The sequence below is a fragment of the Rhinopithecus bieti genome, unplaced genomic scaffold, assembly GCF_001698545.2.
Source record: "Rhinopithecus bieti isolate Rb0 unplaced genomic scaffold, ASM169854v2 scaffold_2439, whole genome shotgun sequence".
In the NCBI taxonomy this organism is placed as follows: domain Eukaryota; kingdom Metazoa; phylum Chordata; class Mammalia; order Primates; family Cercopithecidae; genus Rhinopithecus; species Rhinopithecus bieti.
The window spans coordinates 1,750,875-1,769,839 of record NW_016804232.1 but is presented as its reverse complement, the minus strand read 5'-3'; the positions used below and the strand labels follow the sequence as shown (position 1 = coordinate 1,769,839).

Sequence of the window (18,965 nt, the reverse complement as noted above, 5' to 3'; positions counted from 1 at the left end):
TGGAAACTTAAAAAAAGAACATAAAGAAAATTTTGGAACCCTTACCAGCTTGGCCAAACATGAAGAAATCCCGTCTCTACTAAAAATACAAAAATTAGCCAAGTGTGGTGGCAGGGGCCTGTAATCCCCAGCTACTTGGGAGGCTGAAGAAGGAGAAACTTGAACCTGGGAGGCAGAGGCTGCAATGAGCTGAGATTACGCCACCACATTCCAACCTGGGCGACAGAGTGAAACTCTGTCTCAAAAAAAAAAAAAAAAAAAAAAAAAAAAGAACTCTTAATGGGGAACATGTAAAACAACAATTCTACTAAGTTCTCAATGGAAAGATCCCCTAAGTAAAAAACATTTAACATGTTTCTAATTAAAATCCTAACAGAATACTTGAGAAAATAATCTAAATGATTGTGAAAGTCACATGGAAAAACAGGAATAGAAAACTCTGAAAAGGGGACAAAGTTCTGCCTGACAAATTTTATGTGGTACACATTGTTCGAGGAATTGAAAATAAAGTGATTTTTAAAACACACTATGTCAGATGCCTAGTTTATAATGATACAAGTGTAGGACTTATAAACAGAAGAGAAAGATTAAAAAAAATGTAAAAAAGTTGGATCCATATCTCAAAACAAACATCTATAAAATTATAGAATGGTTTAGAATTAAATGTATACTAAAATATGTGTAAATATTTAACCTTGGAGTAGGAAAACTTCTCTAAAGAGAAATAAGGAAAAGATTAACAGACAACTACATAAAATATATTTGTTATGGGACAGTTTTAATATATACATACAATATATTGTATATATGCATATTGTATGTATATTGTATATGCTGTATATTATATATACAGCATATACAATATACATACATAATACACATTTACAATATATACAATAATATATACATATACACATGTATATTATGTATACATATATAGTATATATTATGCATACATGTATACATATATAGTATGTATATGTATATACATAATATTATTAGGATCCGCTGTTAAAGGTTTTTTTCAAACATCTGAATAGTTAATAAAAGACCTGGCTAACATATGAAGTGTTGGACTTCACTAGTAATCCAAGAAATATGAATTAAAACAAGATGAGTTATCACCTGTCTAACAAAGATCTGTAACTTTTAAGAACCCAACATGGCTAAATGAAACGGTTAAGGAACAGGAATGTGAAATTGGTAAACTTTTCCCTAGAGAGATTTGGATGTAGCTAACATTTTAAAAGTGCATTCTTTTTTTTTTTTTGAGATGGAGTCTCGCTCTGTCGCCCGGGCTGGAGTGCAGTGGCCAGATCTCAGCTCACTGCAAGCTCCGCCTCCCGGGTTTACGCCATTCTCATACCAGCAACTCCAAGGAAATTAATTTATGTTTGTGTGTTTGTATGTATTTTTGTGGATTTTCATCACATTTGTAACAGAAAATCCAAAATATTGTGTCCAGCAATGAGAAATTGTGAAAGTATGTTTCCTCTATAAAGCAAGAATTTACAACCATTAAAAAGAGGGTGGGCTGGGCACAGTGGCTCATGTCTTTAATCCCAGCATTTTGGGAAGCCAAGGTAGGAGGACTGCTTGAAGTCAGGAGTTCAAGATCAGCCTGGGCAACACAGGGAGACTCCATCTCTACAAAAAATTTAAAAAATTAGCCAGGCATAGTGGTGCACATTTGTAGTCCCAGCTACTTGGAAGGCTGAGGCAGGAGGATCACTCAAACCTAGGAGTTTGAGGCTGCAGTGAGCCATGATCTCGACACTGCATTCCAGACTGGGGGGACAGAGTGAGACCTTGTCTCTAAAAAATAAAAAAAACAAGGGGGTAGAATTTAATTGATTGATACCAAGAGATGTTCACAACATATTATTAAATGAAAAAAATCAAATTACAAAGCTATGGGCAGTATGATCCCATTGTTTTAAGAAAAAACAAACGATATGCATTTAAATACATCCATCAAAGGCAAAATATTAGGTGGTTATCTGGGGTTGTTCTTCTCTGTGTTCCTATTTCCGCATATGTACTAATTATAAAAAGAAAAAAGGATTCCACATCTTAACCTTTGTCGAAAAAACACGGCACAGTGGATTACAAGTGTTCATCTTTATCAGATAAAAGTACTTCAAAAAGTCTGTTCTGGATAGAAGCAAAAAGCATACAAGGCTGAAAAATGGCCTGGGAGTGTTATGGCAATTTATTTACAGACTATTGAATACAGCCTGAAAAAAATGGTAAAAAACAAATGGTTTATATTAATACATTAGATGTTAACAGTTACAAGACTTAACTTTCAATCGTTCTTGCAAAAGGGTACAACACTTTTACAACAAATTAACTGGGAAAAAACTTAAAAGAGTGATTCTGTATTCACCATAGAGCCTCATTTGAATACAATTAGAAAATTCATTTTTAATTGGACATTTGATAGGCTGAAATGAGTTAAGACCCACAGACTCTGTTAGTCCATAAAATTAAAAGAATAAGTTCTTCTCATTACGATAAAAATTTTCTATTTTCGCTGTCTTCAACTGGATCCCATGACAGCTTATTATTAATAGCTTTTATTTTTAAGTAGGAACATTTAAGAAATTATCTGGAGAAGCCTTTGGTAAATGGCAAACTATTGCTCCCCTTAAAACACCACTTGAAATTACAAAACCCTGAAAGTATTTTTGTTGATTTTTTAAGAAAAAGTTCCAAAATCAATAGGTTTTATTGCATAAAACCTTGAAAGAACTTAAAAGCGAATTATGTTTGCAAGACTACTGATAACCAATCTTCTTTGAACAAATGAAAAATATATACAGGACTTGCCTTTTCAAAGATTATCCATATATGAAACAAACAGCCCCTTCAGGCTCCTAGATTTTGAAAATGTTTTTATTTTTCTATTTTTTTCTAAATAAAAATTGTTTTTTAAGCAGTTTTTAAAGCCACTTGTGTTAAACCCATTAGCCCAACAGTCTAAATTTATATTATTTTACTGTATCACTGGTCCAAGTTATTTTGAAGCAATTTTCCCTATTAAAAGTAAGTATTTACTCAGAAATTGGGTATGGCTTTAGAGGAACAAGCGCAGTAAATCCAGTCGCCAAAGTTTCTTGGCATCCCTTTCCTTAGCTTTTTATTTTTCTTAGCCTTATTGTTTCTTAGTAGCTGTAAAGTAAGAAACTGAACCGGATAATTTTAGATTATTGGGACATCTCGTTCAGTGGGATGTCCCAATTTTCAGTGAAAATATCAAAGCAACTGGGCCAAAAAAAAAAAAAAAAAAAATGAAAGGATAATTATATCCCTGCTTGATCTATGGTCAAACATGTATTTCAGTTTTTTTTTTTTTTTTTTTTTTTTTTTTTTTTTTTTTTTTCCCGGCTGGTTTCCTACAGAAGGATTCAGCTTTTTGGAAAAGAAAGCAAGCTTCCCTCCCCCTAAAAAAAGAAAAGTAAAATAAAAAAGGAAAACAAAAGCCGTAGGATGAAAATCATCCCAAATTGGACTAAGCTCAAAGCAAACAGCAAAACCTTAACTCAGAAGTACCAGATTAGATTGTAAACATTTACGTATTCACTTTTCATTTTTCTCAAGAAGCCTTGATGTTTCTTACAAATAGTCCATTGCAAACTGACCAGATTCAACTTAAAATTTTATCACTGAATTTCCAGTTGTTTGATTTCTCTCCATAACCACCTCTATCCAAATTTCAATTTAAAATTTCAAAAAGATGCTTAAATTTTCATGCCCTACATGCACTTAAGTGCAATTTAGATGCAGCTGAGGGTAGCAATACCACTAGCTTCTCCAGACATTTAAAAAATCTTGCTCACTGGCCGGGCACGGTGGCTCATGCCTATAATCCCAGCACTTTGGGAGGCCGAGGCGGGTGGATCACGAGTCAGGAGATCAAGACCATCCTCGCTAACATGAAGAAACCCCGTCTCTACTAAAAATACAAAACACTAGCTGGGCGTAGTGGCAGGCGCCTGTAGTTCCAGCTACTCGGGAGGCTGAGACAGGAGAATGGCGTGAACCCGGGAGGTGGAGCTTGCAGTGAGCCGAGATCGCGTCACTGCACTCCAGCCTGGGCGACAGAGCAAGACTCCGTCTCAAAAAAATAAATAAATAAATAAAAAATCTTGCTCACTGTCAGCACACTGGAAGTATGATTTAACACTCTTGATGATTACTGATGTTACTCCAAGGACTAGATTAGTACCTGGCATGTTGTAGGCACTGACTACGTATTTGCTGACTGAATAAAGCTCTGAATCACAGCTAGAATTATTACCTTATTTCACATTCCACAAATGACAACTCCTTAAAATTAGCATTTGACGGTTTCACAAGTGACTTGCAACTCTCTAACAAATAATGAAGATGTGGGAAACATACTGAGTTGCATGCAGAAAAACCTGCTGTGTCAGTAAACACAAAAGGGAATTTCACGTGGGAGAAGATAAATACTTTCTTCTTTTGGTAGGTCAAATCTTTTATATTTTTGTCTTCTTAACTTGAAATCTGACTTACCTGCTTTTTTCCAAAAACTTTAAGCAATATTTTGTGTTCCTTAGATTTCACTCAAATTTTCAGCAATGACTGCTTTATTATAACCTACAGAATTAGTGATTTCCCAACTTTGTTCTATTAATCCAAATTCACTGAATTAAAATATTAAATGCTATGGAGGGAAGCATTAAAATTTTTTACTATCAGATTTCATCAATTATAAGACAAATATTCTATATAATAACATGTCTGAATCTGGGATGCAGCTTATAATTGATGACATCTTAGCATTGTATTGTGGCTTAATTGGCAAACATTTTTTCTTCTAAGTGATATATAAAAGACAGGTATGTCTCACAAGCAATGCTGTCTTAGGATAGTATTAGAAGTTCTAGTTCAAATTTTCAATTTCAAAGCAAAAATTTCCCTGTCCTCCCAGCCACTCTCCCAACATAAATATGTAACTGAAATGTTTGATTAGAAAAACTATCCAAACACAGTTCCATTTTATATAAAATATTTAATTTTTAAAACACAGGCTATTCATGTCACATAAATATCTTCAATTGTAGGTTAGCTGCTTATGGTCAGCAGAATTATCAAGTGTGACTATTAAGAATAACTTAGATACTGTCACTTATAGGAAAGTCTAAAGCTCTAAGACTCACCATATTAAAATTTCAGATACTTGAATACTGTTGCTATTTTGCTAATTTCAAAATATTTCTTCATTTCCTGCAATGTAGTTTATAAGTTGTTAGTAATCAATATTCAAATAAAAGCAAAATATTTTTTCTTCCATTCATTTCTTTCTCCCAACAACAAAGAGTCCATCAAAAAATAAAATGGTCAACTGATATCAACTGTTTTATAGTAGTAAAATGGTAAATTATCCTCTTTAAAATAATTTTACTGTTATCAAACTACAGGGCTTCCCACATACTGTTTTGAAATGAAGGTTCGTAAGTTAGAGGGCACAGGGTTAACTGGCTTTAGAACTGGAGCAATATACATTCTGTAACAGTTGTTCCAATTTAAGATTCCAATAAAAAAAAAATAAGTTACCAGAACAGTTAATGAACAAAATGATTAATTGGCACAACTCTAACTTCCAGTCAATTTTTCCATTTAGTGATAATGGAAACACTGGTTATTTACCTTTGGTTCCTTTCTAGAATAATAATTGTGTGTATATGTGTGAGAGTGTGCACACAGTGAGACTTGACACCATTACAGTTTAAATAAGGACTACTCCATTCTTTGATGCTCTTCATAAAAACAAAAAAAAAATGTTGAACTAAAGTTGTTGCTCTAAGTCTGGCAGAAGTCATAATCAACTATATAGAAGGTGACAGGAAGGAAGATAAAAGTTCTCATTGCATTTTCTTTTTGCTTCAATAAACTCAATCTAGGCAATGTTTCTAGTTAACAAGTGAATAGAATTGACTTTCTTAAAATGGCAATTGCATAACTTAAAATATGGTATTTGCCACCCCTCCCCCATGAACTTTAACACATTTATGCAAGTTCTGTTATTAACTCTTGCTTCTATACTATGGCCCTCCAATTATCCATGGCAACTGGAAACAGGGATAATATGGCAGCCTGAAAGAAAATGGTACTCTAAAATTCTCCTGGAGCTATTACTTTCAACCATTTAAATGACAAAACTTTTTAGAACTTATCAAACAAAAGGTACTGATTGCAGTTCTCCCTTTCTTCGCTCTCCCTCTCCTATCAAGAGAAGGTAGTAGTGAAAGGTAACACAGCCCAAAGACAGGCAAGAAAAGGAGAAAGTGTGACACGCAGAGGGAATGGACCTAACCGGAACTGAACAGGCAGCCCCTGAAAACTTGAGAGCTTCCTGCCTTTTTAATGCATTGATTCCCTTTAAAAGACAAATGGGGGTAAAAGTTAACTATTTTTTTTCAGACCTTAAGCTTACCTGTTAAGGCACTTACTTTCCCTCCCCGCCCCACCCATAGTTTTCATATAAAACCCACTATTTCATTTAAATGCATTTTGCTAGGCTATGATAATCTGCAAAACAAAACAAAAATAACGTTGACCATTTTTTTCTTATAAAACTGTTGCATCAAGAGAAAGGTTGTGTTTTATTTTCTGAAATGAGCACAAAGTACACCTTTCACAATAACACTGAAAGCAGGTGCAAAGACTGACAGTGACCTTTGACTAAAGGTAGCTTTGTAAAAAGAAAAATACCAAATAAATCAGTGCCCTTTCTGATTGTTGTAAAACTGGAGGTGGGGAGGGGCTGTTTGTTACATAAAAGTTGGTCCAAACTTACAAAAAAAGCACAAATGTGCATAGTTCAGAAGATCTGCAAGAGGGCCATAAAAGGCTTATGTCCCTAAAATTAGCATCCACTTAAAACTGCAAGAATACAAAATAAAATTGTTAACTAGAATTTGTGAAGATGTACAATCGACAGATCTAGTTTTTAGAACAGCATGAATTTAAGCAAAGGTTTTTTTTTTTGTCTTTTTAAACTATTGTATGCAAGACCCTTCTCCACATAAAAATAAAGCTGTTGTTGAATTATTATTATTCAAGTCTCTTGGATTGCTGCCTTAAATTGCAGCTAGAAAAGTCTTTCCAGATAAAAATGATGTGCCTGAGGAAAAACAGATACTCAGTATGGTAACCCTCTGCCTCTGCCTCTGCCAGTTGATGTGCTAATATGTCCCCTGTATCCTTGTGAATATCCAGGTCCTTGGGCAGGAGAAGTCCAGGTCTGTCCATGCATGAGGCTGGGGCCACTTGGGTTTTCCTGTAAGTTACCACCATAGTTATAGTTGTGCATCTTTGCTGGCAAAGGATGAGTACTCTCTGGCCCCGTGGAAGGGTCACTGCTGTTTGCCAGGACTGCAATAGGACCATGGCTATATTCAAATCTATGGTCCTTGTCTCCACTAAACAACATGGGACCAGCATTGAGGTAAATGTCTCCAAAACCAGCTACTGAACTGGGAAACGACTCAGAAAAGGCAGAAGGCTGAGGTGGACCACCAGAATGAGATGAAGCAGTACTGTAGTTATCCAAAGACTGAATATCTGAATTTCCAATGAAACTACGTCGTTCTAGTGGTGGAGCAGAACTGCTTCCTAGACCATCATTGCTAACATAAGGAGCAGAAGAGAAAGAAGACGATCCAAAGTTGTCCTTGTAGTCTGAAGTGGACACGTAAGTGTCTCCTGCTTGATAATCAATCCCACCTTCTCTTTTGGGGTCATCCTGGGGCTGATGCTGAGCAAGCAGCTGTAACAGAGCTGCCTTCACTCCGGCATGAGGATCAGTTAATGAAGAACTGGTGGTGGGTACATGCTGGTTTTCTGTCCGATAATCTAGATCTTCCTCCGTGACTGGTGGTGGTTCAGGAGGCTCAGGAGGTCGTTGGTCAGGAGGCAGAATTCGAGGCCGGTCTGGTTCTGGTGTTAGCTCCAAGATCCTCATATCTTGATGCTGGATGGGGTCATCTTGTCCTAAGTGAAACAGAGCAAAAACAAGGTCAAAAGTTACCATGGAAAACTAAATATTCAAAATACTCAGTGTTTCCTGTAGGTAGTCCTAAACATGATTAGAAGTTCCATCTCTGGCAAAATGTTAAATGAAAAAAGCAAAAAGTTTACCGGTACTATGTTAACTGGTAAATTTTTCTGTATGTGACTTCTCTTTAAAAAACAATTTTTTTTGTGACATGGTCTCACTGTCACCCAGACTGGAGTGCAGTGGAGTGATCACAGCTCACTGCAGCCTTGACCTCCTGGGCTCAAGTGATCCACCCACCTCAGCCTTCCAAGTAGCTGGAACCAGAGGCATGTGCCACCATGTCCAGTTAATTAAAAAAGTGTTTTTAGAGACAGGGTCTCACTATGTTGCCCAGATAGGTATTGAATTCCTGGGTTCAGGCAATCTTCCCACTTCAGCTTCTCAAAGTGCTGGGATTACAGGTATGAGCCACTGCACCCAGCTATAATTGACTGGGTGCATAATTCACATATACTTCATTGCTTAAGGAACAAAAGCTACTGTATACATAAATTATGCCTTAGTCAAGTATCCTTTTGTATTTGGAGTTAAATATTATTTCTTAACCATAGGTTTACCTTAGAAATTTCTTTACCATTCATAATGAGTTCTATCTCACATAGATAATTTGTTAAAGAATCCATTCCTGGAAGTAAACAGACTAAAAAACCAACATATTGCCAGTAACCTGAGATTTTTCAGGACATCTTTTAGCAATGTCACTGAACTATACACATTATAAATAGTCAGCAACACTGAGTAGACAATGTAATGCAGCCGTGTTAGTGGTCTGGTATTTGCACACTTACCCGACACCGGAGTGCTAGGTTCTGGAGGCGGCCTGAGTTGTAATGATGCTTCATGTCCCGATCCATTTTCCCTCTCTTCTAGTAGCACATCTTTCTGCTTTGACTGCTGAGCCTTTATTAACTGAGTCAACAGAACTGCAAATGCACTCTGCACAGCCGCCTGGGCAGCATCAGTCTCCACTTTAGGCTGGATGGTCTGAGAAGGCTGAATTCCTCCCAACGGTTTTGAAGACTCCTGTTGTGGTGTTGATGGATCTGTCTGTTTTTCACCTGTTGCCAAAATTCCAGCAGGAAGGTTTATTTTATTTAGCTGCTGTTGAGTCTCAGAGTTTACCTTAATGTTCAACACTTGGACAAAATCAGCCATATTAACACTTGTTTTAGATTGTAGTAGGTTTAGAAGAATTGCCAATTCACTGTGGTTTAAGTGCTGTCCAGGGCCTGTTTTTACTAAAGACAAAATTATATTAATTAGAACTGCCATAATTCACAGCTCCTCCCACCCCCACACCAAAATGGCTCTGTATTACCACATGAAAATGTTTATTTGAGGGAGAGTATTAAGAAATATTGTAAGAAGAGAACCTCAAGTCTAGTTAAATATCATGTACATTTAAAATGTACCTGTACATAAAAAGAACTGCAGTCAATGTTGAATAACTTATCTTTAGGGGTAAATACTTCAAAAGGAAAATCAAGACCACTACTAAAAACTCATGTTATGGATTTAACCAGGAAACAGCACATTGTGAATGGGAAATGAATAATGATAATGATAGCAGCTAAGGGAGTGTCACGTACCTTCTAAGCATTTAACATCCTTTATTCCTTACAGTAACCTTATAAGGCAGACTCTATTATTAACCTCCTTTTACTGAGAAGAAACTGACACCGAAAGAGACCGAGCAACTTGCCCAAGGTCAAATATTCTGTAAGTGGCAGAGGTGAGATCTGAATCCAGATATTCTGATTCCAGAATCTGAGCTCTTAACTACACCATACTTTCTCTAAAATAAAGTTTATTATGCAAAATCTAAGGTTATCTTTGCACTATATTGAAACTATGACGTTTTGCAGATTCTGATAAAATGCCTGTGTTTTTATTCAAATTACCTTTTTTTTTGTAAGCAACTGTGGGTAAGTTAGGAATGCCTACAGAAACATGTTTATTATTAATATATGCATATGATAGTATTAACTCATCACCAGTAATAGGGATTCAGTTGTTTTTCCAACTTTCAGTTTAGACTTGGGATAATTTACACAGGTCCTCCCTCAAGCAAGCTTATCTTAATCACACATAATGACAAGGCTCAAATGCATATAATACCATATATGGTAACTATAAGACTGCAATGGTAAGAAATTCCCATAATCACAGCTGACAGATTGATAGAAGAGGAACTCTAAGATGATGAAAAACTGATGTTTAATGCTTTTATATTCTCTTTATATATTTTGAGATACTTCTGCAAGTTATTCTTATGACCCGTGAGCATGCTTGTATGCTACACATCAAAAGTCATTTTTCCTTATTTTCATTTCCCTATTAGCACAGGTAGTCTCTCCATGTGAATTCAGGGATGTGGTCTTTAATTGAGGTGCCTCTTTTGCTGAAGGGGCATTTCTTATTTCAGCACACTTACTGATGACCGAGAAGAAAATGACTCAGAGGATTCATCTTTTTTTCAAAAAAACAGAATTCTCACTGTTTTTTTTTTGAGACAGAGTCTTGCTCTGTTCCCCAGGCTGGAGTGCAGTGGCGTGATATGTAACCTCTGCCTCCCAGGTTTAAGCAATTCTCCTGCCTCAGCCCCTGCTAGTAGCTGGGATTACAGGCATGCACCACCATGCGTGGCTAATTGTTTTATTTTTAGTATAGACAGGGTTTTGCCATGTTGGCCAGACTGGTCTTGAACTCCTGACCTCAGGTGATCCACCCACCTCAGCCTCCCAAAGTGCTGGGATTGCAGGCATAAGCCACCATGCCCAGCCTGGAATTCTCACTTCTTAATCAGAATACTGATTTTTTTCTTTTCTCTTTTGATATTTTTTAGACAGGGTCTCACTTTATCATCCAGGCCAGAGTGCCAATGGTACAATCTCAGCTCACTGCAGCCTTGACCTCCTAGGCTCAAGCAATCTTCCCGCTTCAGTCCCCCAAGTAACTGGGAATACAGGCCCGGCTAATTTTTGTATTTTTTGTAGAGATGGGGTTTTGCCACGTTACCTAGGCTGGTCTCGAAATCCTGAACATAAGCTACCAGCCCGCCCCAGCCTCCCAAAGTGCTGGGATTACAGGCATGAGCCACCGCACCCAGCTATTTATAGATAACTTGAAGTCAGGATTCAAGACCAGCCTGGCCAAAGTGGCAAAACCTCATCTCTACTAAAAATACAAAAATTAGCCAAGTGTGATGGCACATGCCTGTAATCCCAGCTACTCTGGAGGCTGAGGCAGGAGAATCACTTGAACCTGGGAGGCGGAGATTGCAGGGAGCTCAGATTGTGTCACTGTACTCCAGCCTGGGCAACAGAGACTCTGTCTCAAAAAAAAAAAAATTAAAGTTAAAAAAGGAAAATAAAAAATAAAACTCTCCACCATTAAAACAGGGTTGTAAAGTAAGTTAGAGCAAATTAACAACAAAATGAGCCCAGAAGGGGCAATTCATTTTTTACCAGCTAAAATGAGTAAACTAACAAACAACCCTCTGTTGTACTAGGTTTAGTAGAGTTTTAGACATCAGTTCCATGAAGAGGACCACAAATAAAGACCTGAGAGTCTTGCTAAATATGACAACTGTTGCCTGGGAAAACTCAAACTTTTGGGAGTACCATCCAAAATTTCTGTTATTGCCATTTCACATCCTTTTGTTAGCAGGGCAAATATTTTAATGTATAAGGGGAATTCACTATTTCAAGAAATAATACTTTTGAACAACAAATAATTGCTTTTGGTATTCATAGAATGGGTACTTTAAGTATGCAGTTGAACCAAGGTCAAGTAGAAGCTTGTAGACTACATCGGCAAGCATTCATGGTTATCTTTCTAAAGCTTTCTCAGTTAATCTATATTTATCTTCAACCACCAAAAGTTCAGTCTGATCCACACATCTGTTTTAATCAACTAACTGATCAATCAACATATACTCATCTCTTAAGTGCTAGTCTATTTTTTCATGTTTAATAAGCCGCCACCTACACACACACACACACACACACACACACACACACACACACCTCTCTCTATTTGATACCAGTCTCTGTTTTCATACAACTTAAACTAAAGATGAGTGCTTCTGGGTGCTTTAGGCAAAATGAGGGAGTGGAGGTCCTTTTAAAAAAGTTGTTAAATGATTTTAATACTCTTGACAACATTAAAGAGGCAGACTTTGCATCAAAAAACTTACTCTATGACAGATTGAGTCAGAGGAAGAAATTTAAGTTTCCCTAAAATAACTAGATATAAGATACCCCCCATTTTTTTTTTTTTTTGGCGACAGTCTCGCTGTCACCCAGGCTGGAGTGCAGTGGCGCAATCTTGGCTCACTGCAACATTTGCCTCCTGGGTTCAAGCAATTCTCGTGCCTGAGCCTCCTGAGTAGCTGGGATTACAGGCGTGTGCCACCATACCCAGCTAATTTTTTTTTTTTTTTTTTTTTTTTCAGTAGAGACAGAATTTCAGGAAGTTGTCCGGGCTGGTCTCGAACTCATGGACTCAAGTGGTCTGCCCATAGTGGCCTCCCAAAGAGTTGGGATTATAGACGTGAGCCACCATGCCTGGCCTTCCCTTCTCATATTTTATTTTGGGCACAAATACCGGATTCACATACATAAATATATATATATATTGAGGTGGAGTCTCGCTCCTGTCGTGCAGGCTGGAGTACAGTGGCGCAATCTCGGCTCACTGCAACCTCTACCTCCCAGGTTCAAGCGATTCTTCTTCCTCAGCATCCGAGTAGCTGGGATTACAGGTGTGTGCCACCATGCCCAGCTAATTTTTGAACTTTTAGTAGAGACGGGGTTTTGCCATGTTGGCCAGGCTGGTCTCAAACTCCCGATCTCAGGTGATCCATCCGCCTCGGCCTCCCAAAGTGCTAGGATTACAGGCGTGAGCCAACATGCCTGGCCCCAATCTTTAAGATTCTTTAATATAACCAGAGAAATGATAACATTAGGAAGTGACATGAGGACACTATGGTATGAAAGAGCTCTCATTATGATTTTTAGCTCTCTTATACCTTTCTTCCTACTCCTTAAGCATCTGTAGACACTGAATGCTGAGCCTCACTGAAAGTAGTGTCAGTAAAAGACTCACTGACTCCTGCACCTTTAAGAGCAAAAAGGAAATACAGAAATCCGAGGACTTGCCAGTCAGGTAATTTGATGCTTCTTTATAAGTTACCTTACGATTACTTAAAATTGTGGTGCCAATAGCAAGGAAACTTCTGTACTGGCACAAAGAAATGTCTAGTTCAGCGAATAAATGTTAATTTTCATCGTGAGCCACAAGATGCTTTAACACTAGAGCAGTATGATCAGCATGAACTGCAAAACAATGTGAAGAAAACCAACCCATGGAAGCATTACTGACCCGGTGCCACATTTGAGTTGCCCTGAGATTTCAGCTGTGAAGATGGCAGCACACCCTGGGGTGTGTTGGTTCTGCTGTCATCCAAGCCCAGAGACAAATCCTTCCTAGGGGCTTTAATTGTGGAAACATCATCAGTCATGCCCATCTGCTTCTGTCTTCTTCGCTTTTTACTCCATAACTCATGACAATCTTGCCATAAAGGAAGACTGAAAAAAAAAAGGAATTAAATTGTAAATGGCATTTCTTAACAAAAAATGCTAGTTACTATGTAGCACCAAAGTTATGCCCCCACCCCAAATAGTTCTTGAAGATTTCAGAGAATGGCTCTGTAAAACTCCTCCAATAAAAATCATCCTTATTGTCCCACTTCCTTCAGGGCTTGCTTTGTTTTTACAGGTAAACTATTTTCTTTGGCTTTTGAATAATCAAGAAATAATCATTTATCAAAATTATGAATGAAGAATATATATTCATAAAAATAGGCTACTATGCCAGGCATGCCTGTAATCCCAGCACTTTGGGAGGCCGACACAGGTGGATCATCTGAGGTCAGGAGTTTGAGACCATCCTGGCCAACATGGCAAAACCCCGTCTCTACTAAAAATATAAAAATTAGCCAGGCGTGGTGGCGGGCACCTGTAAATCCCAGCTACTCAGGAGTATGAGGCAGGAGAATTGCTTGAACCCAGAAGATGGAGGTTGCAGTGAGCCGAGATTGTGCCACTGTGCTCCAGCCTGAGCGACAAGACTGAAACTCTGTCTCAAAAAAAAAAAAAAAAAAAAAAAAAAAGCCTACTATCACTGTTGGTGCAACCTTTCAAAGTCAGTTCTTATGATAGTACATCATACACTGAATAAGACATGAAAAAGAAGGCAGAAAAACTATGCCACTTCCAGCCAGGCACAGAGGCTCACGCCTATAATCCCAGCGCTTAGGGAGGCCAAAACAGGAGGATTGCTTGAGCCCAGGAGTTCAAGACCAGCCTGGGCAACATGGCAAAACCCTGTCTTTGCCAAAAATACAAAAATTAGTTGGGCATGGTGTTGTGCACCTGCAGTCCCAGCTACTTGGGAGGCTGAGGTGGGAGGATAGCTTGAGCCCGGGTGGTGGAGGTTGCAGTGAGCTGAGATCATGTAACTGCACTCCAGCCTAGGTGACAGTGCCAGGCCCTGTCACACAAAACAGAAAAATATGCCATTTGCAGAAACTAGATATGGGATAAAAAAAATAGTAAAGGGCCAGGCGCAGTGGCTCATGCCTGTAATCCCGGCACTTAGGGAGGCCAAGGTGGGTGGATCACTTGAGCTCAGGAGTTCACCAGCCTGGGCAACATGGTGAAACCCTGTCTCTACAAAAAAATTAGCCAGGCGTGGTGGCACATGTCTGTAGTCCCAGCTACTTGGGATGCTGAGGTGGGAGGATGGCTTCAGTCTGGGAGGCAGAGGCTGCACAGAGCCAAGATCATGCCACTGCACTCTGGCCTGGGTGACAGAGCCAGACCCCGTCTCAAAAAAAAAAGAAAGAAAAAGAAAAAAAAAAGGAAGGCTAGAACATAACATTTGTGAAGAACTTTACAGTAAAAGCTTACTTTTTACTAACTTGCTTGTCTAGCCAAATGCTCTAGAATTAAACTGATGCTACAGACGAGTTTTCAAAACAGGTAATCCAGGCATAGAGTGGCTCATCATTTAGAGTTGTGAATAACAACTACCAAAACTGCCCATAATTCCTAGTCAATTCTATCTTAAAATAACTTCACAAAACTGATAACATGAGAGAATAACTTTTGCTTAAAGATACAAATATCTGATTTATAAATGCTTTCTTCTTACTCTAATAAAGTATTTAATGGAATGTTACTGTTGTATCTATTTTAAAGATGAGAAACTTGACGCTTAGAAAGGTGAAAAAACTTGCCCAGAATATCTACCAATCCCCTTAAGCAAACCCACCTAGTGATATATACCTATAGTCCTCAACCTGGATCTGTGTACCTCTACGAGGTACATGAAGACTCTCCAAGGAGGTACACCTGGAATTTTTTTTAAAGGAATTTCCATATCCATGTCTGCTTTCCTAAGATTGAGCTTTGAGGATGCCTGTTTAAGCAAGTTCTTCTTTCACATCTACTCTTTCACAATTACTCATGTTATAAAATAAAGGCAGATGCAATAATATGGCTGAATCTTAGCAATATAATATTAGTTTAAAAAGTCATTCCCAAAATATTACAAACAGCCTGATGTGCTTTTATAAAATTAACAACTAAAATTTTAAAATATAACCTTTTATGAGTACATATAGATGGCAACAAAAAGTATATACAAAAGAAAACGGGGATGATGGTTACCTCAGGTGGAGGAAGGCAAGGGGATAGGTTGGTGGGGGTAGGGGTAATATGAGTAAAGTATGTCATTTACAGGGTTCTAGCTTTTGTCTGGTAGGTTCATGGCTGCTTATTAACATTATTTAAAATAACTAAAGTAACTAAAATAAATAAAAGAGAGCCATGCATGGACCAATGATGAGCGACACAAGGATTATGATTAAACCAAGTCTATGCACCTGAGGTCCAAAAACAAAACAAAGGCATACCTCTCAGCCATCTTACTATGATGCATTGCCTCAGCGTGTAAAAACCTCCTGGAGTAACAAACAAAGGGACAATTTGAAATATCGATATTGGGAAGCTTTCAGGCATCATAAACCCACCAAAGAATTTCCTTTCTAAGTGTGTGTATGATATGATGTGGGCCTCAGTCTCTGTTGGGATATCTTAAATTCAGATATAATGTAGTACTGCAGAGTGGGGTAACTGGACTGATTCCACCTTTCCATCCTGAAGCTCAGGGAATGCATTGCTCTTGAAGGACAGCCCCATCAGAGCAAAGCAAAATAATCCATTAAAAAAGGGCTTTTGTTCCCTCCCACAATTTAAAAGTAAGAGATTCTTTTCTTTCCCTTTTTTTTGAGATGGAGTCTTGCTCTCTTGCTCTGTCACTCAGGCTGGAGTGCAGTGGTGCTATCCCGACTCACTGCAACCTACGCCTCCGAGGTTCAAGCAATTCTGCTGCCTCAGGCTCCCTAGTAGCTGGAATTACAGGCACACGCCACCATGCCTGGCTAATTTTTGCATTTTTAGTAGAGATGGGGTTTCTCCATGTTGTCCAGGCTGGTCACGAACTCCTGACCTCAGGTGATCTGCCAGGCTTGGCCTCCCAAAGTGCTGGGATTACAGGCGTGAGCTACTGTATCTGGCCCCCTTAAGAGTAAGAGATTCTTTATGGATGATCTTCACACTCATCTCTAGGAAAAATAAACTTTACCCAACAAATAGCTAAAATAGTACAGGTTACTGATGCCAGTGCTTTCAGATGGATCAGGAATCTTTTCCAGATAACTAAACTTTTATTTGCTTTCTCGAAGGTTCAAATGTCAGCTCAGTCACTTACTTGATGTGTCTTAGGCAAATAACTGGACTGGACCTCTGCGCCTCATTTTCCTTGTCTTTAAAAATAGGATTAACAATACTATCTACCTCATAGGGTAGAGGTACTGTATGTTAACATGTGCAAGCTCTTCAGCAGTGCCTCTTACAAAGTAGGCAATGTATTAATTCATGTTTGATATCACTGATCATTCAATTAGTACTTTACAACTATTTCCATCAAATCGTATCATGAAATATCCTAATGGCAATTGATATTTTGTCTTATAAATGGCTTAATGCTTTTTACTTGCTGTTAAAGAAAGCTTACAGGCTGGCTGCTAGTCTAATTCACTTTCTAGCTATATATACTTTATGTTTGACAGGGCATCTAATACAATTAATGGACTTATTTCTGACTTTTTGTTTGGTTTTGAGACAGAGTTTCACTCTTGTCACCCAGGGTGGAGTGCAATGGTATGATCTCAGCTCATTGCAACCTCCGCCTCCCAGGTTCAAGCAATTCTTGTACGTCAGCCTCTCAAGTAGCTGGAATTACAGGCATGTGCCACCATACCCAGCTAATTTTGTATTTTTAGTAGAGATGGGGTTTCACTATGTTGGCCAGGCTAGTTTCAAACTCCTAACCTCAGGTGATCATCCTGCCTTGGCCTCCCAAAGTGCTGGGATTATAGGCGTGAGCCACCACACCTGGCCTTTTTTTTTTTGACACATGATCTCATTCTGTTGCCCAAGCTGGAGTGCAGTGACTCGATCTTGGCTCACTGCAACCTCCGCCTCAGCCCGCAATTCTCATGCCTCAGTCTAGGTAACTGTGAACACAGGCGTGTACCACCACACCTGGCTAATTTTTGTGGTTTTTTGTGTGTGTATGTGTTTTTTGAGTCTCAGTCTGTCACCAGGCTAGAGTGCAGTGGTGCAATCTCAGCTCACTACAACCTCCACCTCCTGGGTTCAAGCAATTCTCCTGCCTCAGCCTCCTGAGCAGCTGGGACTAGAGGCCCACACCGCCACACCCAGCTAATTTTTTTGTATTTTTAGTAGAGATGGGGTTTCACCATGTTGGCCAGGATGGTCTCGATCTCTCGACCTTGTGATCTGCCCGCCTCAGCCTCCCAAAGTGCTGGGATTACACGTGTGAGCCACTGTGCCTGGCCTAATTTTTGTATTTTTACTAGAGACGGGGTTTCACCATGTTGGCCAGGCTGGTCTTGAACTCCTGACGTCAGGTGATCCGTCTGCCTCAGCCTCCCAAAGTGCTGGAATTACAAGCATGAGCCACCTCCACCGTGTTCAGCCTATTTCCGATTTTTAAATACCCCACTCTCTCATTTGATTACCTCTAAAAAATTGATCGAAAGAGTTTGATACATCTTCCAACTTTCTAAAGGAATACCATGTATTTCTTCATAGTCCTTACCTCATAAATAATTTATAATTTTAACTACTCATATCATATTGCAAAATAGTGAGAGACATTATATTGTTTATAAAACGTTTTTATTTAAATATTGGATCAATCCGATAATCTTTACCTGACTGCTTTAGTAATGTATCTAGCAGGATTCATTCCATCATTTGTTACAGATAGCTTACAGAATGTTCCTCGAATGTGTTTTAACATGTTTGTTTTTAATGAAAAAATGCAGTCAGGTGTGTTCTGATAAAATTAAGTCTGATTTGGGTAATTTGCTTTACAATAAGGACACAGTTTATGATTAGGTTATAATGTAGGCATTTTCCATAAATTGAGTCGGCTAAACCTATAGTTCCAAGGTTCTGGCAAAATACTTAAAAAACATAATTAAGAAACAATTTTAAAAATGGATGGGCAAAGTAGCACTGATAATACATGCTGATTTCCTAAACTTTTCTAGGTATACTGGATTAAATGTGTTATGAAAAGAAAAGTAACAAGTACTAGAAAATGTCATTTCATAAGTACTGGTAAGACAACTGAAAAGGCAAATAATTACTAGATAAGAAATCCTTCTTTAGATCATGTGATCTCTAATCCTTCATCTGTTTTTTTTTTTTTT

At 38.3% G+C, this 18,965-nt stretch overlaps 1 protein-coding gene across 1 annotated transcript in view; it reads right to left on the bottom strand.

Moving 5' to 3' along the window:
* Positions 1–5,025: 5,025 nt before the first annotated feature.
* The window catches only part of CDK13 (cyclin dependent kinase 13), a 144,169-nt gene continuing 130,229 nt past the window's right edge, over positions 5,026–18,965 (bottom strand). Inside the window, exons 13-15 of the mRNA XM_017867362.1 lie at positions 13,478–13,683; positions 8,881–9,330; positions 5,026–8,025 (exon numbers count right to left, since the gene is read on the bottom strand). Of these exons, the coding sequence (XP_017722851.1) occupies positions 7,175–8,025; positions 8,881–9,330; positions 13,478–13,683 (1,507 nt within the window). The 3' untranslated portion in view covers positions 5,026–7,174. The remainder of the gene's footprint in view (positions 8,026–8,880; positions 9,331–13,477; positions 13,684–18,965) is intronic.